We start from the raw sequence: 23,434 nt of genomic DNA on the forward strand, positions 1-23,434 counted from the left end.
TTAGTTTGCCTTTCACCCCAATATTCCCCTGGTTAATAATATTCAGAAAGCAAGTGTTAATTCTGGATTGTTTTAAGTTTACGTTCTAGCTTCCTGGGAACCACTTTGCCCTATTCCCAGGAGAAGAGGGTGCTATTTCTGTACCTCCAATTCTGGGATAATTACTCTTTAGTCATTAACTGCTAAGTTGGAACCTACCATTGACAAGTAAAAATTACTTTTAATTTATACATAAAATTTCCTTCTTGGAACTACAGTTGCTTTGTCTGTAAATGGCGGGTAACCTCTCCATGTTGAATGTGCTGAAAAACACTTGTGAAGTAAGATAGTCATACAATTAGGGTATATAGTATTAGCAACTTAGACCAGAGATGTAAAAATTACTGTGATGTTTATCTATAAATATTCATACAAAGGAGGGCAGCAGTAGTGTTGGTAATGTAAAATTTGTCTTGAACACTGTAATGCATTTGTATTAGAATTTGGTGCCCTATGATATAGTGAATGTGATCCCCATCCCCACCCTGCTTGGGAGAATTGTCATTCTGGAAGTGATGGTTCCTTATTTCTCTAAGGTTGCTCACCAACAGGATTATGTCTACTCTGGAGACCAAGAGATTTTTTTCCTTTGGTTTCTGAGTAATTGTCTTTTAACTTAACTTCAGCACAGAAAAAAGAAGCACAAAGTTGCCTACTTGCAATCTTTTTGCTGAGTGCCTCCCTCATTGTCCACAGCACTGCTTCCCAAGCTTTAGTGCACCTAAGAATTACCCAGCGAGCTTGTTAAAACACAGATTCCTGAGCCAGAACCCCCAGCCATTCTGACTCAGTAGGTATTGAATGAGCCTGAGAATCTGCATTTCTATCAAGGTCTCAGGTGATGCTGAAGATGCTGGTCTGCAAATCATCCTTTGGGTTGCACTAACTTCTAGTAAGAAGAATAATGATAAGATGATAAAATTAAGAAAGAAGTGGAATACAGTTCTCTACCTCTGCTCCACTGGAGAAAGTTGAAATATCACCTCAACAAAATTGCAAAATTTTATTTTTTTTTCATCCTGTTTTCATAAATGATGAGGGATTGTTTCTGGAATTGGTTGATAATGAAAACACAATTCATTTTGAGTGCCTCTAGCCAACTCATGTTTCAGCCAAAATAAGATCTCTTTACAGCAGTCATTTAAAGAAAAATAGGACTATTAACTAGCTGTTTGCACAAAGAAAGATGGTTTAGTCATTATCCAACTCTCAGTTCTCCAATCCTCATTTTTCCTATACCACAAAGAGCAGGGGAAACAACTTGGGTATCATTTGAACAAGTCTGATATAAAACCAGGCACTGCCAGGACTCAGATCTTCAGTCCTCACATTGCCAGCCCCAGCATCTCTCTTCCTGAGCAGTATATATTCCCTGCTTCTTATCCTCCATGTGTATTAGCTAATTAGATAATGTATACACATACAAGTATAAAATACTTGGGTGTGGGGTGTTGTCATGGAGGAAGAGGAGGTCTTAGCCCACTTTGACTTATTGTCTCCACAGGTCCCAGTTAGTAGAATAGTGAACTAATAACTATTGATACAAATATTTTTGTATTTGAGACAAGTTTAACAAGTTTAATAAGTCAGACACTTCTAAACTGTTGAACCACTCAATTTTAAGATTGAATGTAATCATTATTAGAAACCCAAAAATGTCAGTATAAAATTTGCATTTCTTTTCTAACGAGAAAATATACTACTCCGTAATGAAATATTTGCATACAAATTGACACCTGCTTTACCTTTTCATTTCAAACTAAGTTTAATTAAGCACAAATAGTACTTTTTAAAGCTCCTATTCAACTGGAGTTTCTATTATTTTCTGCTTTCAGATGTTATCTGTATACCCTTTAGGGAATTATATAATTACGTGTTGCATTTTTCAAAAGGTTAAAGCAAGTGTTTTGACTGCATATTTTCGGGAATAGCAAATTAGGTTCTACTTAAGTGTCCATACCAGTTGTTCACCTAAAACCAACCACTGAGTTTAATGTTGACAGTAGGTGGGACTAGGTATTGACTTCTTAAATCTTATATGTTCTATTTGTTCTTGCCAAGTCATTTCAGGTAAATAGTAAAAAGTAGGAAAGTGAATTAGAACTTGAAGATACCCCATAGATGAGAGAGACCACCTGTTGCTTTTAATAAATACCTAAAATAGTATCCAATTCTCTCAACAAGGATGAGTTTTACCACGTATTTTAGTCCACAGTACTGTAGCAAATCAAGCCGAGTTTTATGGGCAGAACTGGGGAAGAAACACTGAGATCTCAAAGAATTAATAAGAGATAGTACTACTGTGGGTACGATATGTATACCAGATGTCCATGTTTCAAACCTGTTGCTATGGAGATAATTATTGTCATAATTCATCTTATCAGATTGCTCTTCAGATGAGGCTTTGATAAAACTCTCACAGCTTCTGCCATGAATTGCTTTAAAAGCAATTTTCTGTAGTCTTACATTACCCTACCTTGTCCAATTCAGGAATAGTTAGCAACATGCTGATCATTCTCAAATAGAAAAGAAAAATTTAAACAGCACCTTTTACTATTTTTTTATTTATTATTTTTATCTCACATTGTTTTTTCTGGGGAAAAAACTTTAGTAACTGTTTAACAATTATTTTAGATTATTTAAAATTATTTTTAAACCTTTTTTAAGCTTAATGTTTACCAAGACACTAAAACTGAATATTGGTCTTTGATGTTTCTCATCAACACTTATTTTTCTCACCTGACATAAGAATGACCTAAGATTCTGCCTCAGCACTCTTCTTATTGGTTGATCTCTCTCTCATCAACTATCCTCTGTGAGGAACACCCATGAATCTACCTTTATGCCTAATCTCTCACAAAAGCCTTATATACCTTTCCCACCTGGGACTCAATTCAGACTGTAGCTGACTGGGGGTCACTTTTTCTCTGACCACCAGATCCTCTGTGTCATCTGGAGTGATTCTTCATTCTAGCAATCCCTGTTCTAGATGGAGTCCATGAAGGTTTTTTCCTCAGTGTCCCTGCTTTTACTTCCTCCTGCCATCAGCTTCCATTAAGGGAGCAGCAGTGCAGCATAAAGAGCCTGAACTATGGAGTCCAACAAAGTACAGACTTGGGCCTTGGTGACCTCATTTATAAAATAGAGATAATAATATGTGCCACATAAGATTATTTCAAGGATGAAATGCTATAGCTAATTAGGATCATAATCGGCAGTTCACGTACTCTGTTACCTATAGTATTACAGCACCCACCTTCTGTAATCTCTTCCACACAGATTTATCTGATTAGTCTCCCTTCTTCATGGCCTTAGTCATATCACTCACTTGCTCAAAAAACTTCCATGGCTTTACATACTGGCCAGATTTCATCCTACCAGGATCCCTGAGATTCTAGTATTTCTATCAACTTTACTAGCTTTCCAATGTTATCTCATTCTACTCACTTATGATATGTATTTGTTCATATTTAATAGAATCAATCAGATGCATCCTCTGGTTTCTGAATACAAAGGTGCATATTGTTCCCTTATGGTGTTGTTTGCACCATTATTCACTTGGGCTCCCCTAATGTCCCTCCCCATTCCCTTATCCTCATCTGTTGATATGGGAGCATTTTGGGATCCCATCCATTAAGAGATGTCTGCTTTCTTCTTTGAATCCCTGTAAATTTGTTTTTCCTTACTATATATTAATATTATTATATGATTATATCTGTTGAAATTCCAACTCATTGCTGATGAACTATCTGGTCTCAGTCTTCCGAATCCTTCATTCTTCAGTGAGCCTAGTTAAATATAATAGGTTTTTATTTCATGTCATAAAAGCTATATATAACTCATGAAAATGTTTATATAAACGCATATGCACGAAAAGTTTGCTAGGACTCTGATGTTAATGCCTTACATTTCATGACCTTTCAGTCTTTCAAAGTTCTGCTTAATAGACTATCTAATTTACTGAAAGAGAATTTCTATCACATATATGATGTTTTATTTTATAGTTATAAATTGTGGTATGATTCATCTTTCTTTGGAAATAATTGAGATGTGGGAGGTAGGAAAAATATATATGTTTCTATAGCAAGTTGTTCAGTTTCCCCAGTTCTCAGCCGGGCTTACTACTTTAAGGTAGTTCCATTCTGTCATGGGAAGATTGGTCCCAAGTAGTGGTTTCTAAAGCCTCAGAGCAACTGACAAGGCAGGAGACTGTGGCTAGTGGTCTCTAGTCTTCAGTAGCCTTGCCTACTCCTCCCAGTGTACCTCCAAATATTATTATTTCTACATGTGCTATGACCTAGAGAAGGCTAAGACTCCCTGTCATCTTTGACTATTCCTAAGGTAATACAGAAACGTAGTAAACACAAATTTCCAGCAAAATGTTGAGCATGCCCCAATATAAAATTCAGTATAACTAAAAGTAGTAAATAGCTTCTTAGCGCTATTCCTCAAACTTAGTTAGGTATTTTTTTTAATTAATTTTGTTATCAGGTTGGAACTAAAGTGAACTTGTCAGCTAAGTTGAAATATAAAATTAAGCAATAATAATAATACAGAATTTGCTTCTGAGCATGTATATAAAGTACTGTCCACCAGGTTCTTAAACAATATGCAATATATACCATTAGCTAATAAATTGAAAATTTGTGGTTTGCTGACTTCCAGACTTAAAAACAAATTTTTGCAAAATGTATAAATAACACATTTATCACCATAACAATAAAATGAATTTTTTGCTTAGAGAAGATGTAAACGTCTCTGAAGATGGACTCAGCTATTCCAGTGACCTTACGTCCATCATCTCCTAGCTTAGTGGCCTCGGGCTAAACAGTTTTCCTTCCTGGTTTCCTCAAGTTTAAAATGAGAATAACAATTCTGTTCACTTCACAGGGTTATAAGAATTTTATGAATTAAAATATGTAACATAGAATAATACCTCAGTGTTCTGTAACTATTATTGATATAATTGTATGTTGTTTCAATTTGAAACAGATTAACACCATTTTCTATATGAGGAATGCTGTTATAAAACACACTTCATAAACAGTCTTCTTTTTCCCACAGACCTTAGCAGCAGCATGAATTCTTCACATGAGTAGGTTCCACCTTGGAAATTAGAGGTGTAAGTCATTGAGCACAGACACTGGATTCGTCTTACTTTTCTCTGCAACCTCCAGCACAGGGAATTCCCCAAACACAAGAATTCATGAATTGCTAGCAAGTGAAATTTGAAATGTGAGGTCTTGAGTAGTACATGTTTTTCTCTTTTTTTTCTGTATGCCAGCTCTACATTTTAGAATCAATTTCTTTTTAATGCTTAAATTCTAGCATATGGGTTGAAAACTAATTTTCCACATCAAATTGATTTAAGTCCTGTATAATTTCTGCTATTTTTAAGAGACACAAAATCAGTTTCAGTAGACAGATTAACAGCTAATCACTAGGTAATTGCTACCTCATTTTAAGGGGGCATGCTAACTACATACTTGTGACTTCAAGTACAGTTCTATCTTACAAATGAATTTTTATATCTTTGCACTAGTGATAGCAAACAGCGATATCTTTGAGCTGATGAACAAAGTTACTATTCCTTTTAGCTAAGGCATTAAAAAAGAAGAATCCTTCATATTGCCACTCAATAATATGTTTTTATGTTGAGACCAGAGAATAGCCTCAGCTAATTATGTATTTTCTCATTTACAAAACACACACAGGTGGCATTAAACAGAAAAATAATTAAAACAAATCTCTATATCGTTTTCCTCTGGAGCTTTGATTCCATTATATATATCAATTAAGGTTTTGATAATACCTAAATGCATTTAGAGATGTCAAACTCAAAGCTATTTTCAGCATATCCTCTCTCAAGCCATCTCCTCTTCACGTGTTGCAGTTCAGGTTCTAGCTAGCACGTAACATATCCTTCCTGGAAAGGCGAGTTCTGTCTCTTCTTTCTCCTCACCGCTTATATACAATCAGCCATAGTGCTCAGCACATTCTACCTACTAAATAAATTTCAAATTCATCTACTTCCTATTACTACTTCCCATGATTCTTCATTCCCTGCCTCATTACATCATTTGCATTATGGTAGGCCTCTCTGTCTTCAGCTCTTTCCCTCAATCCTTTCTCCAAACTGCAGGCACAGCAAGCATCTAAAACAATGTCGTAAATTTCCCTTGCCCCTAAAATAAACTCAAGCTCCTTGTTTACCTCATCATGTATTACCCCTTCCCCTCCTTCAATCGCCTACATATACTTATCCCCAACTTTATACTCTACCCTTTCTGAAATGGTCTCCAATTTATTGGTTATTCCCAGTTCTCTGTGCTTTCTGGATTTTCTCACATGTGGTTTCCATGACACACTATTCCCTTTTTCATTGGTGAGCTCCTGCTTCTCCTTGACACCTCAACTTGGGCATCCCTCTTGAAGTCCTCAGCTGCTGCACTCACCCCAAGGCACTTCCAGAGCAGCCAGGGCTTCACAGCTTAGAGTGGGCATCCTGTATACTATTATTTCTCAAATTATTATCTTTATGACCGTTTTAGGAGTCAAGAGACATTGACCAGTCTTACTTAGCCTTTTCTATGTGTAGTATTTTACAAAGTGGCTGGGATATGATGGGTGCCCAGCCAATATTTGTTGAATGAATGAATTCTGTAAGTGGCACTGAGAAGTACCCAGAAAGATCCCACTACTGGGGAATTCATTAACATGGGGTAGCAGAAAATAAATTGTCATTTTAATGTCTAAGCTATTTTGCTTTTGGTCTAAGCATAAATGGACCTATTTTCTGAGCTAGAACCTTAAAGAATGCCAAATCCCCTTTGAAAAAATATTTAAAGCAGCTTTGGGATTTGACATTACTACTAAAAAGCTGAAAACCCTGGAGCAGTTTAAAACTTGGATCTCTGATTCCCCTGCCATATTTCTTTTTTAAAAATAATAATAATAATAATTTGTATAGTGGGCTTCTGTTTCTAAGGAACACAGTGAATCCAAGGCTTCATAAATGTACTGTGGAACAAAACAAAGTTGTTGACATCTCTGGGTTTAAAAAATTATTGATTCTTGCTTTTCACCTTGTTTGTTTGTAGGTAGACCAAACTGATAGTCACTAAGCAGATAAAATTTAGTAATCAAATGATGTAGTTGGTCAAAGGAAAACAACTTTAATCAGCTTCTTCCTTAACCACAGTTAGGATGTGTGTAGGGCACATTAGGGGATTCTAAAAAAAGGTCCTATAGGCTCTTACTAAGTCAGATATAGCCCTCCAAGGCCAACCTTAGTCATTACAGGATACCCTGGAAACCTCTTCTGACTAACTTTTAGATAACTTTAGTAGCTTAGCTGCCTGTCTTTCTGCTCCTAACTGGACACGACTATCGGCTGCCAGATGATCCACCACGGCGGCTCCCCTCGTGCCTCCACCCCCACCACATACAGTCATCTTAAGAAATAGGGTCATTCAAAAACAGATCTAGCCAAACGAGACAAGTAAGCTAAAAACATGTCTAGACGTTACAAGTTGACAGGCAAGTGCTTTAGGGAAAGATAAAGTGGAGGAAGGGAGCGTAGTCAGTGGAGTCTAAGAATGTGAGGTTTGAGGAAAGATTGAAGGCGGGAAAGACGTGAGTCATGCAGATAAGTTTGAGGGAGAGGAGGCGGCGATATTCTAGGAAGAAAGAACATGCACACAGCTCTGAGGTTGCAGTCGGCCTGTAGTACTGAAGAAGGGGCGAGAAGTCCTGCACAGCTGGTGAGAAGCTGTGAGAGTGGAGCCGGGCGGAGGCGAGATAAGCCGCCCTTGTAACTGACGCTAGTTCAATCATTAAACACTGTACTTACATGAAAAAAGGACATTTTATTTTCCCCAACTAGTTTCCTTAAAAAAAAAAATCAAGCAGTGACTCATATTTCCCATATTTACTGTTACTGCCCACCTAAATTTTGAACCCATCAGATTCCACAGCCGGCCTAGTAAACGTTTCACCCTACTGGCTCACCAGTGCCATCTAGTGGCTAAAGTTTGCAATGATAACATTTTCTGACCACACAGTTGACCACGGGGCAGGGGCAGGGGCAGGTAGAAACAAAGTACCTTTTGCTGGAATAACATTAAATGTGATCATCTTTCTGATACAGGGAAATGAAGAAGTTCGTATATAAATTGAATCTTCATTTTTTTATGTCACGACTGAATCAGGAAATCTAGTGTTCAGCTATATCAACAGGTTGTATGAAATGTGTTTCAAAGTTCCCCAGTGTAACTGAAGGAAATTTGAATTTCAGAACATTGAAAACCAAAAAGATAATACAAATGTAGTGAAAGTGAAATATTATAAATGAAGAGATAATGAGGGAGATAATGAACAGAAGTGGGTTGTATAGATGGAACAAAAAGAATAATCAGATATGATAGATTACTGCCTTGTCATTAAAAATGGACTGGTCATTGTATGTAGAATTCAATTATGTGATAACCTATTGATGGTGCATATTTTGAATTTTGACATTTGTTCCAATTATCTCTCTTTTAGTATTCTATAGTAGTTTTTGGTTGGCATTTATAGAAACATGAATATCACTTATTACAGTACTGTCCAACATAGTAGTTATTTCAATTTAAATGTACATTAATTAAAATGAAATAAAATCCAAAATTTACTTCTCAATTGCACTAGCCACATTTTCCTAGCACCTACCATACTGGACAGTGAAAATATAAAGCATTTCTATCATTGCAAAATGTTTTATTGGACAGTGCTAGTATGTTATTTACCCAGTAAAAGTAATTTATTTAATGAAAATGTTTTTGAACACCTATTATATACTAGATACCACTGGAGTTCATTACAATAGATTAAAAAGATAAAGTAAAACATGGCTAGTGTCCTAAAAAGCAACATTGGGGAATAGGGGAGGTTCACAGATATAACCAAGTATATTCGATCTGTTTTGAGAAGAGCTATAATATTCATATATTCAGTGAGTAAAATATGAGGAAATGGTTATTGAAGAATACATTATTTAAGCAGCATTTTAAGGATAAATAGGAATTTTACCCATCAAAATAAGAGGACTATCCATAAGCTTCACATCTGTGGATTGAACCGACAACAGATCAAAAATATTCAGAAAAATTAACTCTGTGGCTGATGCATAGAAGAGTAACTATGAGCCATGATGGGAGTGGTAGGCTAGGACCCTTACAAGAAGGGCCTTCACGTCGCACTGAGCAGTTTTCTCAGTTCTTTCGATGTTATCCTGTCAGTACTGGAGAAGCATGAAACGGTGTTAAGCAGAAAATTGAGGGATTAAATTTTATCTTAGAGATTACTCTTTTGATATGGCATGAAAATTGGATGAAGGGGGCAGTTGCAGGAGAACAGCATGGCTTACTACCCAGCTCCTCAGCTCAGAAAACAAGCATCATCCTTGACACCTTTGTCTTCCTAAATTCCCACATAATTTTGTCTACCTACTCAATTTTCCTTGTGTCCACAAATTTTTTTTTTTTGAGATGGAGGTTCTCTCTTGTTACCCAGGCTGGAGTGCAATGGCGCGATCTCGGCTCACCGCAACCTCCGCCTCCTGGGTTAAGGCAATTCTCCTGCCTCAGCCTCCTGAGTAGCTGGGATTACAGGCACACCCCACCATACCCAGCTAATTTTTTGTATTTTTAGTAGAGATGGGGTTTCACCATGTTGACCAGGATGGTCTCAATCTCTTGACTTCGTGATCCACCCACCTCGGCCTCCCAAAGTGCTGGGATTACAGGCTTGAGCCACCGCGCCCGGCCCGATTTTTTTTTTTTGAGATGGAGTCTTCCCTCTGTTGCCCAGGCTGGAGTACAGTGGTGCAATCTCGGCTCACTGCAACCTCTGCCTCCCGGGTTCAAGAGATTCTCCTGCCTCAGCCTCCCGAGTAGCTGGAATTACAGGTGCCCAACACCACATCCTGCTAATTTTTGTATTTTTAGTAGAGATGGGGTTTCACCATGTTGGCCAGGATGGTCCACCAATTTTTCTTATCTTTAGTTTAATCACCCAACCTAAAGCCATCTAAGTTTCAGGGTTGAAGCACTGCCTTAGTCTTCTCCATGGCAGTCGTCATCTATTCCACCCACAGAAGGCAAACTGATCTTATATTTAAAATCAATTCAAGTCACTTGTTTAAAATCCTTAAATGGCTGTCCATGTGGCCTTATAGGCTCTAATCATGGCCTGTCTCACCAGACCACTACTCTGCACTCAAAAGTTACTCCTCTCCTTCCAGCCCTGCTGAACTCAATGCCCCAAGCTCTTCCTTGCCCCAAGGAAACAAACTGTTTTCTTTGCCTGGAGCATTTATTGTAGTTTACACTGCCAGTTTTAATTACATGTCACTTTCTCCAGGAAGTCTTCCTTGATTCTTCAGTTTTTACATAAAAACAGCACCCTGCACTTACTGTTTGAAGTGCTTATCATAACTTTTGAGAGAGGTTTGTTTCACCTCTGCCTCCTCCCTTTGACTAAAAGAATGACTAGGCAGACTGCTTTTCTTATGCACCATTGGTTCTCTCTAAAGCAGGGCCTGGCACATGTTACACTAACAAGGCCTAGCTAGAGCACATGTTAGGTAAAAATGCAGCCTAGCACATGGTAGGGCTGGCACAGGACCTAGCACATGGGCCTAGCACATGTCAGGTAAGTGCATAAAATAACCAATGAGGTTGTTCCCCTAATTTAACAAGGACAGAAATAATACCTGGATACTCAGCCAGGTGGAGGTAAAATCATGGAAGGTTAAGAGGAACATAAGGATGACTGGAAGATGGCTCTGATGGTTTTAGTTATGGGGACAAGACTGTAGTACCCTTAGCAGAGTTAGGAATTGCAAGGAGAAAAAACAAGCAGCATTGTGGAGAATAATGCTGGCCACTGAAGTGCGAGCCGCTTCTCTTGAGATTTCTCTGAAATAGCCAAGTAAACAATGCCAGTCAGAATTTGGCTATGCCAGCATCAACCCAAGAGAGATATCTGAACCAAAGAAACACACAGAGTCAGCCCTCAGTATCCATGGTTTTACATCGGTAGAATGAACCAACGACAAATCAAAATTATTCAGAAAAAATTATGTTTGTATTGAACACATACAAACTTTTTCTTGTTATTATTTCCTAAACAATACAGTACAGCAACTATTTATACAGCATTTAAGTTGGATTAAGTATTATAAATAACATAGAGATGTCTTAGGGTACAGTCACACCTTGGTTCCAGGACGCTGTGTGTAGCAAAATCCTTGTCTACTGAAGTCCCGCAGACCGCCCTGCAGAACCTGTGTGTAGGAAAAGTCTGCCCTTCTTAGGCTTTTTTTTGCCAGTATTTTCAATCAGTGTTTGGTTGAAAAAAATCCACATATAAGTAGGCCCGTGCAGTTCAAACCTGTGTTGTTCAAGGATTAACTGTATACAGGAGGATGTGCATAGGTTACATGCAAATACTACACCATTTTATATCACGGACTTGAGTATCAGTGAATTTTGGTATCTGCAGGAGGTCCTGGAACAAACCCCCCATCGATACCAAGGTATGACTGTATGTGTTATTTATAATAGTACATAGCTGGAGGTAGAGGGCATGTTTCCAGGCATGACTGCCATATAGCAAGCAAAGTGTGGGATCAGAAACCAACTGTTTGCATACTTATCGAGGCTCCAACATTTACTGATTTTTCTTCTTTTCCACTGCTTCCCCTTCATTGGCATTCATCTGGGCACCACGAATTTCATAGCAGTACTTTCCTCTCACCACCGTCTGGTCTCTAGGCTTTGCCTTTTCTTCCTGACATTGCTGCAATTCTCCTTCGGAGATACTTCCAAGGACCTCCATGGCCCACTGGTGGGAGGCTGGATAGGGCAGCAGGGCCAGGAGCATGTGCTATTCGTAGGGTGGCGTACAAATGCAACAGGCAGTGAAGTAGCTCCCGGCTTGCTAACCTTTGGGACCAGTATGGGAATGGGTGGTTATTGGTGCTTCACTGCTGGTGACTGCTTTATCTCTTAATTTATTTTCTTGTTGTTTCTATTCCCAAGACACTGAGGGAGGGAGTTCTACCTAGAGGCTGCTCCTATTCTCACTCGAGTTGTAGCTTTGTCAGTGATTAGTTTTATTTTATTATTTTGTATTTTTGATTTATGAGGAGTCTTCTCCCATTCATCACCACCATTCCCAAGCCAAACTGTGACAAATCTGGTTCTTAGGTCCTGGGAAAGGGCCTGGCCAACCTCAGCACAGCTCTCCTGCCCTATTTACAGCCCAGGTGTTTTGGTGAAGCCAGGAGGGCCTGGCTAGGCTCCCAAATGGGCAGGGTGTGGAGCACCTGGCACAATGACCCCTCCTTATCCAACCTCCCCCTTCTGTGTTCAGTTTCTCCTTTGGATTCAACATATAATAAAGTTTGGAATTTGAGGAAGAAATGTAGTTCATTTGCCTCTCTGTGCTTGTTTTCCCATGTGATAAATAAGGATAATTATCTCTAACTCATAGGTACTAACATAGGTAGTCGGGAGATAGCAAATGTGTCCATGAATGCAAAACTCCCTATAAGGGCTCACTGAATACTAATATGATTATATTGCTATTATTAATATGTTTGAAATTATCCAAGAAAACCATTTAACATAAGGAAAATGTAAAGTATGGATACAGAGAATGACACAAAGAAAGACCACTCTGAGGCCTGAGGGGTTGGTGGAGGACTGTTGGAAAATGGCTTAAGATGCTACAGAAAGTATTTCCAAAAAGGTGAGAAAAGTCAAAATATATTGGTACAGACAAGGCCCAGACTGTGTGAGACCCAGATGAGGTTTGTTGGCAGTTCATTGGTGAGGCAACGTGGAGACATCGTATGAAAATGGGGCTGGTGAAGGTTGAATTAAGGGCTAAACCCTCCACCGAGCAAAGATTATACAAATTGAAAACAGTTGCCTATGTGTTTTAATGGAAACCTAGAATAAATAAATAAATAAATATATATTTATATATGCTCAGAGGGAGAGGAGTATCTTAAACAACTCGAGGTAGTGAAGAGGATATGTGGGAAATAAAAAGGAAGATTACTAAGGAGTGTGGACTCTAGGGTGCAGTCCTGCTGACACCTCCACCAGCTGTGTCACCTTAGACAAGCTTCCTCTTTTGGGGCCTTGCTGTCTTCATCTGTAAAAAGAAAGAAAATGCAATATGTGATATTCACTGACACTTTAATCTTTGTAATAACTATGTGTTCAAACCATTCATCTTATCTCTGATAATTATTTTTTTAATATTATTTCAAGATTTAATTTGTCAACTCACATTCTTCCCCTTCTAGTAACTAAAATGTAATTTAATGAGTTCCTAAATTCTGAAGTGAAATTGATATCAGTAGAATGATGATTATCCTGGATTAAATATTATGTTATTATGGAAGGAAGATATTTCTCCCAGGAAATCACACTCATGTATTTAGTTAGGTACTTAGTATTTTACATCCTCGTTTATTTATGAAGTTATTTATAAAGCATATATTCACTTATTTATTTATTCAATTTGAGCAACTTCATGTGGCAAACACATCACTAAGTACAAGTAATACAGTGAGTAGACCTAAATGAGATCCCTAGTGAAGACTGATATGTGAATACATAAGTGGCAATGTTGTATGAAAAGCACAACAGTGGCTGTGTCTAGCGAGGGGACTAATATTCTTTCATATGGGACAAAGATGTCACTTTTAACACAATATAGATAGACCTCATTCTTTCACTGCTATTTTGCATTTCATTGTATTTTAGTTATACATCTGTTATTTTTGAAATTACTTTTAATGTTCTTGCTCAATAATTGAGATTTTGAATATAATATGACGATAAGATCAAATTGGTATATTTTTGACTGCTGTCATTGCCTTTAGTTGAAGAAGTAAAAAGTTATATCTTTTTACTCTTTGTTTATTTTTAACATTTATAGCTAATAGTTTTAATGTGCCTTTTGCTTTGTGGGAAGTTATTTTATTGTATAAAATCCTAAAATATTATAAATATTTTATTGATATTCTTGACTATTAGGCAAATCTAAATGACTTTTATAAAAAGTCTACACAGCAGTTCAAAAAGAAATTACAATTCTCTAAATATTTTGTAGATACCAATATAAAATCTGATGGGGTTTTGTCTCTGTCTATGCCACTAACATTCAGTAAATAATATACATTTAAAGAAATGAAAGAGGTCATGCATGGTGGTTCACTTCTATAATCCCAGTGCTTTAAGAGAAGCTCAAGACCTTGTGGAAACATAAGGAGACCCTGTCTCTACATAGAATTAAAAAAAAAAAAAACAGATGTGGCAACACATGCCTGTAGTCTTAGTTACTCAAGAGGCTAAGGAAGGAGGATGGCTTGAGCCCAGGAGATTGAGGCTGCACAGGAGCTAGGATCATGCCAGTGCACTCCAGCCTGGGCAACGAGATCTCATCTCTAAAAACAAGAAAAAAAGAAAAGAAAAGAAAGAAGCTCTTCAGTTAGAGAGATGCCTCTTACAATTGTTTATTGCCAATATATTTTTAAACACTACTGACATTCAAGTCCCTTTGTTTAAAATTGCAGCACCTTATGAAATATGCCCCGAGGATTATCTGATGTCGATGGTGTGGAAAAGAACTCCAGCAGGCGACTTGGCATTCAATCAATGTCCCCTGAATGCCACAGGTACAGTAGGATGACCCACCCAAACCCTAACAATAATCCCCATCCAAGAACAGCATGCAGTGTTGGTTTATGAAGTCATGCTTTTGTCTTATATTGATAAATAAGTCTGTCTAATAAGTAAGTAATGAAACAATTTTAGTAAAGTGCTTCATAAACGAAGCCAATGAAGAGATGTAGAAAATATTGCTGGTGTAATGCTTTCTCAGTGTGACTAATATGCATTATAAAAATAATCAAAATAACAATTTCATGTGCATGTTTTTAAAGAAAAAAAAACATACAAACTTAATATTTAGCCTGATTCCCAACTATGTGTGAGGCCTTCAAGCATCTATTATAAAGCTTTTCTCTGTTCTTTGTGACACGCAGGCACCACTAGCAGACGCTGCTCTCTCAGTCTTCATGGAGTGGCCTTCTGGGAACAGCCGAGCTTTGCAAGATGCATATCAAATGAGTACAGACACTTGCAGCATTCAGTAGGTGCAAAGCCAGCTTTAGTACTTGCTCTGTTTATTTTTTGCTAATGATCACTGTGTGAGAATTTAACCTTCTGGTGTACAATCAAATCAGTAAAATATCTAAAAAAGAAATGCCTGAAGGAGAAAGCGATGTGATAGAAATCTAATTTTTATAAGTTGGTACCAAATTGTTTTGTTCCTAGGACTTAAGTTTTTATTAACCCTGCTATTTAAATGAAAGAATCCCTTGTCTAGTGGAGGAAAGACCCAAGGAAAATCTGTTATTCAGTTTTACCTATAAAAGTTAAACTGATGCATTGTGGTTGGCTTAAGTCTTTGTTCAATAAAGACTTATTTCAAAATACCATACATTTTAAAATTAAATTCTTTAACCTTTCAGTAGTTGGACAATGATAAAGCTGTGTCACTTAGCTATCAAATTTCTCACTGCAGCTTGAGATTAAGACATTAAAATAAATGACAGTGTTATTGCACCAGAGAAACTTAATTACTCCCAAAAGATTACATGGGCCAAATTTTCCAAAAATAGCTCTTCTTTTCCCAGACATTGTTTACTTATTCACAGAGTGTGATGCATGAATATTTTGAGCGCAGTTACATTTTGCTTGGTATTTTACAAGTACAAGTCATTGTCATTACTGCAGACTGTTGTCATTTCATCCTGACAGTCAAGAGGGCCTCCATACATGAATAAACACTGTGGGGTGTAGAACAAAATATGAACATGAGCCAACTGGAAAGCTGAATTTGGCAGGAGTGATGTTTACTTAAATGCCTTTATGTTTTGTTGTGCTTATGTTTTCTTTTACTGTTCTTACTGTCACTCAAAAATATACATAATTTTTTTTAAAAATCCTAAAGAATATTCTTGCTTGTGGATGGAGAAAAAGCTTATACAGTAACAACCCCTATCAACTAATAGAATTAGTATTTGTTTCATTATCAAAAAAAACAAAGAAGCACATTTTTAAAAATCTGAAAGCCAAATTCTGCACAGCATGTTTATATACTAAATTAGAAATTAAATTTGTCATCTGTAAACTATCCAGAACAGTATTTCTCTCATTTTATGTACTTATATGTATCTCTATACAGTTGACCCTTGAATAATGTGGCAGTGAGGGGCACCAACCCCCAGGGCAGTTAAAAATCCACATGTAACTTTTGACTCCCCCCAAATTTAATAATGGCCTGTTCTTGACCAGTAAGTAAGGCTCACTGATAACATAAACAGTTTTTTAACACATATTTCATATGTTACATATATCATATATTTTTACAATAAAGCAAGCTAGAGAAAAGAAAATGTTATAAAGAAAATCATAAATCAGATAAATCATATTTACTTGAATAGTGGAAGTGGATCATCATAAAGGCCTTATCCTCATTATTTTCAAGCTGAGAAGGGGAAAGAGAAGGGGTTGGTTTTGCTGTCTCAGGAGTGGCAGAGGCAGGAGAAAATCTGCATATAAGTGGACTGCACAGTTCAAACCTGTATTGTTCAAGGGCCATTGCTATAGATATGTGAATAGCAGTAATTGATGATTATTTGGCTATATACAGCCTTAATTTTGTTGTAAATATATACTTAAAACATAGAAAAATGCATAATTATTTTTCCACATTTATTCTGCAAATGTGAAGTTTTATATTAATATATCATATATGTATGAATATAAATTTACAAATAGAAATATAAATAAGGTTTTATATTTATACATTATATGCAGATACATAAATATAAATATATACATGTATTTTTTCATAGCTATTTTTGTGTCTATTTAGGAGACATATATATATATACAAAGAAGGAATAGAACATACAGCTTAGCTTCATAATATAAAATGTAAGAATATGAAATATAAACTTCTTTTATTAATAGCTTTCAATAACTCAGACCATTATATTTCAAAATTAAGTATAAGTAAAAACTTATGAATTAAATTTTAACGGATTTTATTTTTTTCTAATTTTAGTCCTTAGACTTTGTTTACTTTAATTATATCCATATTCAGTTCTTGTTTACTCATGGTGATGAATGGGAATAATTGCATGGATTAAGTAAATAATAGAGCAATCTTTACAAATTTGTAAGAATGAATAGTATTACTTTTGTTGTAGAAAATTTTCACTCTCCAAATATACTATTTTGTACCGCAATATTTAAATGAGTTTTCATTCTTGAGTGCAGGCCATCTGATATGGAGAGAGATAGATACACTCAGTGAAATAGAAGAAATGAAATCTCAAAGTGTGAATCCTGTTGGAATCATTCAGTCAATAATTGACAGCTGACATGAATAAGCCCTTGTTGACTTGGGTACAATTATCAGGTGCATAATCTTGTATAGTAAAAAGCTGCCTCTGTTTATTCAGCCCCTACATAGTACCAGGCATTTGGCTGGAAATTTTTATAAATTAACCCCACTCCTCACAAGAACCTGGAAGATGGGTGTTCCTGCCACAGTTTACATTGAAAAAAAAAAAAAAAAAAAAAAAAAAAAAAAAAAAAACCTGAATATCTGTAAGGGAACAATCCACTTCAGTGAGGTAAAGAGTGAAAGTTACTCCCTAGGCACAATTGTTCCAAAACTTAATCTCTTTTCTTTAGGCCATTCAACTTTCTGAACTTTTGACATGAGATAATATCCTAGACTGTAGTGTTGGGAGCAGTATTTTCTGGTTAAGTGTTCTTAGGAAAAGTCATATTATCACATTCAAGTCTTAGCTTGATGTTTACAAAATGGAATTGGTTCCATCATCTTAGCATCTGTAGAAGTTTTGGAATGAAACAAATGAGATATATGAAATAATTATACATTGTGATAGAATTGTGTAACTATGAGGAATTAATATTTCTGGGTACAGAAAATTGATTTTGAGTTTAAGAAATTGTTACAGTAAGAATACAATTTTAGAAATCAACATATTGTTAATTTGAGCTGTACTGGTAGAGAAGTGTAGATAAATGAGCTATGGGTAGATCATTGGATAGATAGGTAGGTAAATGATAGATGGATGGATAGATAGAGATAAGATAGATGTTGAATATATTTTGGCATATGAATTATGCTTAAATATATGTATAAAATATACACACACATTTATACATGCATACATACACAAATCTAGGGCTTGCCTAAAGAGTATGATCTTTTTACATGTTTGTTGAAGTATAAGATGAATGAATCTATGCCTTAAATAATGCTTTCCTCACACATTAGCAATCAACCTCAACATTCATACTCTACATAGTCAATTGGAAACAGAAATGAGATCAGCATTTCTGCATAGTCATACTCATTCTGTTGCTTTATTAAGTCACACTTTGTCTGAGTAGCAAAACTAGATAGTACTTGTGATATAGAATATTTGAGACTTCCTCGAATTCTTAACTTACTTTGGAGACTGTGCATTTTTCTCCTCTAGTCGTTTATCATTTTGACATTTAATCCTTGAGAGATTTAATTTTCTTACCCCTCTAAATTCTAAAAGTTCATTAATTAATAATTAATTATAATCTGTAGAAAAGTATTTAAAATCGGTAATTTCCAAATATTTGAAACATAGATTACAATATATGTACATACCTACTTCATAAATAGCAATCAACTAAGTTTGAAATGAAATTTTGTCATCAGTAAATATTAGTTGTGTATTTCTATGAACCCTCAATTATAAACCAATTGAGGTAAACAAAAGGGCCATTAATAAGTTTATGATACAAAATCACTACTCTGTCATGTTGGACATTTAGTTTGAGTTATTTGAGGGCAATAATCTTTTTTTTTTTAATCTTCATTGCTATAGTTCCTAACACAACACTAAGCATATACTATTAATAAATATTTCATAGATTTTTGTGTAAAGCATGACTTTGCTACTTTTCTTATCAGTAGAAGGATACTGGTAGCTGGAGAGTTCTGAGAAGATGATACACCAGACTTAGTGTTTATGCACATTAACCGCATGAAAAGTAAGGAGTATTAGCCTTCATGTGTAATTTTTCTAGACCCCAAACATCTAGAAATGTGTAGTGACTGGTGATACCACTTTATGAAATTATTTGGCCATTGCATAGTAATTTCAATATGTTAATACTTATGAAGTTTATTTTGAAGCCTTATAAGATACAAAATTAAACATGATTATACCAATGTTGTTGGTTTTTTTTTTTTTTTTTTTTTTTTTTTGAGACGGAGTTTCGCTCTTTTTACCCAGGCTGGAGTGCAATGGCGCAATCTCCGCTCACCGCAACCTCCGCCTCCTGGGTTCAGGCAATTCTCCTGTCTCAGCCTCCTGAATAGCTGGGATTACAGGCACGCGCCACCATGCCCAGCTAATTTATGTTGTTGGTTTTTTAAAGACAAGACACAAATACACATACCCAATTAAATAGAGTATAGAAACAAATTGCTAAATGTAGTGAGATTCTTGGAAATTTTATATTTTTATATGTTAATGTTTCACTTAATACTCTGGAGCGTTTTTTTAATTGTATACCAGACAAAGTAAACATAATTGCAGAATTCTTGAAAAATAGGCACAGGAGTCAGATAACATCATTTTTTATTATTTATAAAGCTATTTGGAGAACATGACTAAATATTGTAGCCCAGTGGATCAGCCTACATGTGAACAAATAGAATTATTTTGTCTTTGGTGTTTGCAAACAATCCCAGGCAACATTCTCTCTCTCTCTCTCTCTCTCTCTCTCTCTCTCTCTCTCTCTCTCTCTCTCTCTCTCTCTCTCTTCCTTCTCCTTCTCCTTCTCCTTCTCCTTCTCCTTCTCCTTCTCCTTCTTCTTCTTCTTCTCCTTCTTCTTCTTCTTCTCCTATTTCTCTCTTTGACATACATACAAACACACACCTGGAGAGACAAGCTGTATGGAACTGGAAGAATGCGTGTCCCTGTAGGTAGACAAATCTAAAGCAAAGGAGATTGATCCAACCATATTAAAGCTTTACCTAAATTTGCTGGGCAGATATATCACTCCTCCTTCTCTGGAGATGAGTAAGTGATGAAGGCAGAGAGAGGCTGAAAATACTACTCTAATGGAAGCTCTTCCAAAGGGAAATAAGAAGAGTTAGGCATAAATGTTTGCTTTTAAGTAATTTTTTCTTAAAACTCTGTTTCTGTGTTTTAAATCTTCATCAAACTAACAAACACATGTTAGAGTGATAATTTATTTAGTTATCTTTACCTAACATCTCTTACAGATGTCAAAGAGCTTGAATCCCATTAAAGGACTTTATTTCTTCTATTTTCCTCTACTTTTATGGGTAGTTTATTAGAACAGATAGCTGGAGGTACAGAGAGACAGAGACAGACAGAACCTGAGACAAAGATAAAGAGACAGAAAGCGGGAGAATATTTGTTTTCCCTTTTTCTCAGTACTTTCTCTTAAGTTAATGCAACAAAGCTCCTCCTCACATATCACACTTTGTTGGTCCGCATCTCATTGCACAAATGCTCAGCACATTGCCTAAAAGAGGATAACACATTTTATTACTGCAGCTTATTTTGGGGAATAAGACAAAACAATTCCATCACAGGTCTTGTTTACAAAAATATGTACTGAGCTAAAAAGTTGCTAGTCTTATTGTTTCTTTAATGAGCAATTAAGAAACCAGTAAAGGACTGCCAAGGTTCAGCTGGTCATAGGAACTAGCAGATGATTTTAATTTTCAAGTATTCACCAATTCGGTGGGGTGAGTCAGCCTGCTCTGCAAGTTCTATGTAATACAATAAGGCCGGAATGTGGCAAGTCATGGAAAAGCCGGGAGCACCTAAATCAGTAAATCAGTAGTTCTTAATCCTGGCAACATTATCATCATGCGGAAGTTCTTTTTTCTTTTTCTTTCTTTTTTTTTTTTTTTTTTTTTTTTTTTTGAGACACAGTTTCACTCTTGTTGCCCAGACTGGAGTGCAATGGCGTGATCTTGGCTCACCGCAATCTCCACCTCACAGGTTCAAGCAATTCTCCTGCCTCAGCCTCCTGAGTAGCTGCTATTACAGGCATGCGCTACCACGCCCCTGCTAATTTCCCGTATTTCTAGTAGAGACGGGGTTTCTCCATGTTGGTCAGGCTGGTCTCAAACTCGGAACCTAGGGTGATCCGCCTGCCTCGGCCTCCCAAAGTGCTGGGACTACAGACATGAGCCACTGCCCCCTGCACATGAAAGTTCTTATCCATGAATCATAAGGAAGTCACTCAAGACCAATTAAACAGGATTGTTACCAGGTTGTAGTACATATTCAGTAACTGTGAGTTATTATTGATTGCAACATTGATTTGGTATCTGTATACATGTATTTCTAACGACAGGGTCTTCACATAGGCTTCAATAAGTGAGCTATTATTATATATAACAGTTGTTTCACATTTCTTACTCTAACAGCTACATAATCTGAGTCTACTTTGCTTTCCTTTTTGTCTGTCTTATCTCCTGGTCTCTTTGCATATCCAGTAATATTTGGTTGAATGTCAGACATTGTATAAAATAAATATAGTGCCCTCAAATCATACTAGCTAATGTATCCCAGAAAGTAAATCATGTGGACAACTTCTGTTCTTACTACTCGAGACATAGCATTTGACTGCCTTTTTATTCTGGTCACCACACTCCAAAATGTTGTGAGTCCTCGCTTATGGAACTCAAATAATCATTGCAGACCCCAGCAATACCAAGGAAAAGTTAAAGAGCGTTGCTTTCTCTAAAACAGGCAGAAGTCTCTTTCTTTTACTCAGAACTACATGTTAGAGTTTTGAGATCTAAGTTCAGCTCCACAGTTACAGAGTTTTTGACTTGTGGTCCTAAATAAAATGATGGGTTCACTGTGTTTTCAGCAAATAATAATAGCTCACACTTATTGAAGCCTATGGGAAACAAACAAACTTGGACGGAGGTGTTGTTTAAATCTTTATTTTCTAAGCAATTCATATGTCAGAGTTTACAACATATTTCACAAATTCCTAATGAGTTTTCCATCATGCCTGTAAAAAGGCTTTCAATTACAGTAACTTTATGTATTATAAGTGTAGAACAGGGCTGCTGAAACTGTTTCTGTTAGAACAAGATAGTAAATATTTCAGACTTTACATGCCATGTGGCTTCTGTTGCAACTATTCAACTCTACTTTGTAGTACAAGAGCACAGCTGCAGACAGTAAATAAACAAATGGGCATGGCTGTGTTTCATCAAAACTTTATATAAAAACCGGCAATGGGTTGGAGTTGGCCTGCAGGCTATAGTTTATTGACTCCTAGTCTAGAATACACTTTATTTTTGTTTTTAAGATTGAAACACTTTTGGGGTTCTCCCAAGAATGAACAATGTCTATTTTGTATTTTTTCCCTCTATTTTCTTTAGCGTTTTAACCGCTGTTGTTTTGCATTTCTTACTCTGACATCCACATAATCTGAGTATACTTTGCTTTTTGTCTGTCATATCTCCTGGTCTCTTTTCATATCCAGTAATATTTGATTGAATGTCAGAAATTGCATAAAATAAATATAGTATCTTCAAATCATACTAGCTAATATATCCCAGAAAGTATTCTTCCTTTCCTCAGCTATTCAAATACATGAGGAATTGATACTTCAATCAGAAATTCATCTGGGTCAGGGGTGTTTTGCACTTTTAATAAAACTATACCTGCTTAGGCTGCCTTTCTCCATGGTTTCTAGAGCCTACATGTGCCCATCCTATCAGCCCTGAGAGACCCAGGGCGATTCAGCTCTGACTTCAGAAATATCTAATTATGTGTTCCAGCTTTCTGCCCAAGCAACTTCAACTCTGTCAGTCGTCTTGAGGGCAAGACCGACTGCATGCTTAACACTGGACTCTTCCTTCAGTTCCTAATGCTGTTAAAGGAAAAGGGAAAATTGCAATTCTGCATTTAAGAAGTTTTTATTCTATCTTTCTTGCTTCCTACACAGGTCAAAAGCTCAGCAAACATCTCATGAGAAAAAAAATCTCAGCAGGATTTTTAGGGTCCCTCAAATTTTCACTATATTTCTCTATCTCTGGGCATCCAAATTACATTAATTTATCTTTCTACCCCAGAGATTCTCTGCCTGGGCCTTGTTTGATCCTCAATTCTTATCCAGAATTAACAAACTTTTCCAGAAGAAAAATAGATAAAATACTTGGCTTACCTCAGAAAGGATCC

General features: G+C 36.4%; 1 protein-coding gene across 7 annotated transcripts in view; it reads left to right on the forward strand.

Annotated features, from left to right (window-relative positions):
* Positions 1–23,434, forward strand: part of ADGRB3 (adhesion G protein-coupled receptor B3) — a 771,381-nt gene that overhangs the window by 321,738 nt on the left and 426,209 nt on the right. For all 7 annotated transcript variants that reach the window (XM_078369486.1, XM_002746712.7, XM_008994633.5 and 4 more), the window contains 2 exons: positions 14,675–14,776; positions 15,146–15,252. In XM_078369486.1, coding sequence (XP_078225612.1) covers positions 14,675–14,776; positions 15,146–15,252 — 209 coding nt within the window. The remainder of the gene's footprint in view (positions 1–14,674; positions 14,777–15,145; positions 15,253–23,434) is intronic.

This window comes from Callithrix jacchus, chromosome 4 (assembly GCF_049354715.1).
Source record: "Callithrix jacchus isolate 240 chromosome 4, calJac240_pri, whole genome shotgun sequence".
NCBI classification, from domain to species: Eukaryota; Metazoa; Chordata; class Mammalia; order Primates; family Cebidae; genus Callithrix; species Callithrix jacchus.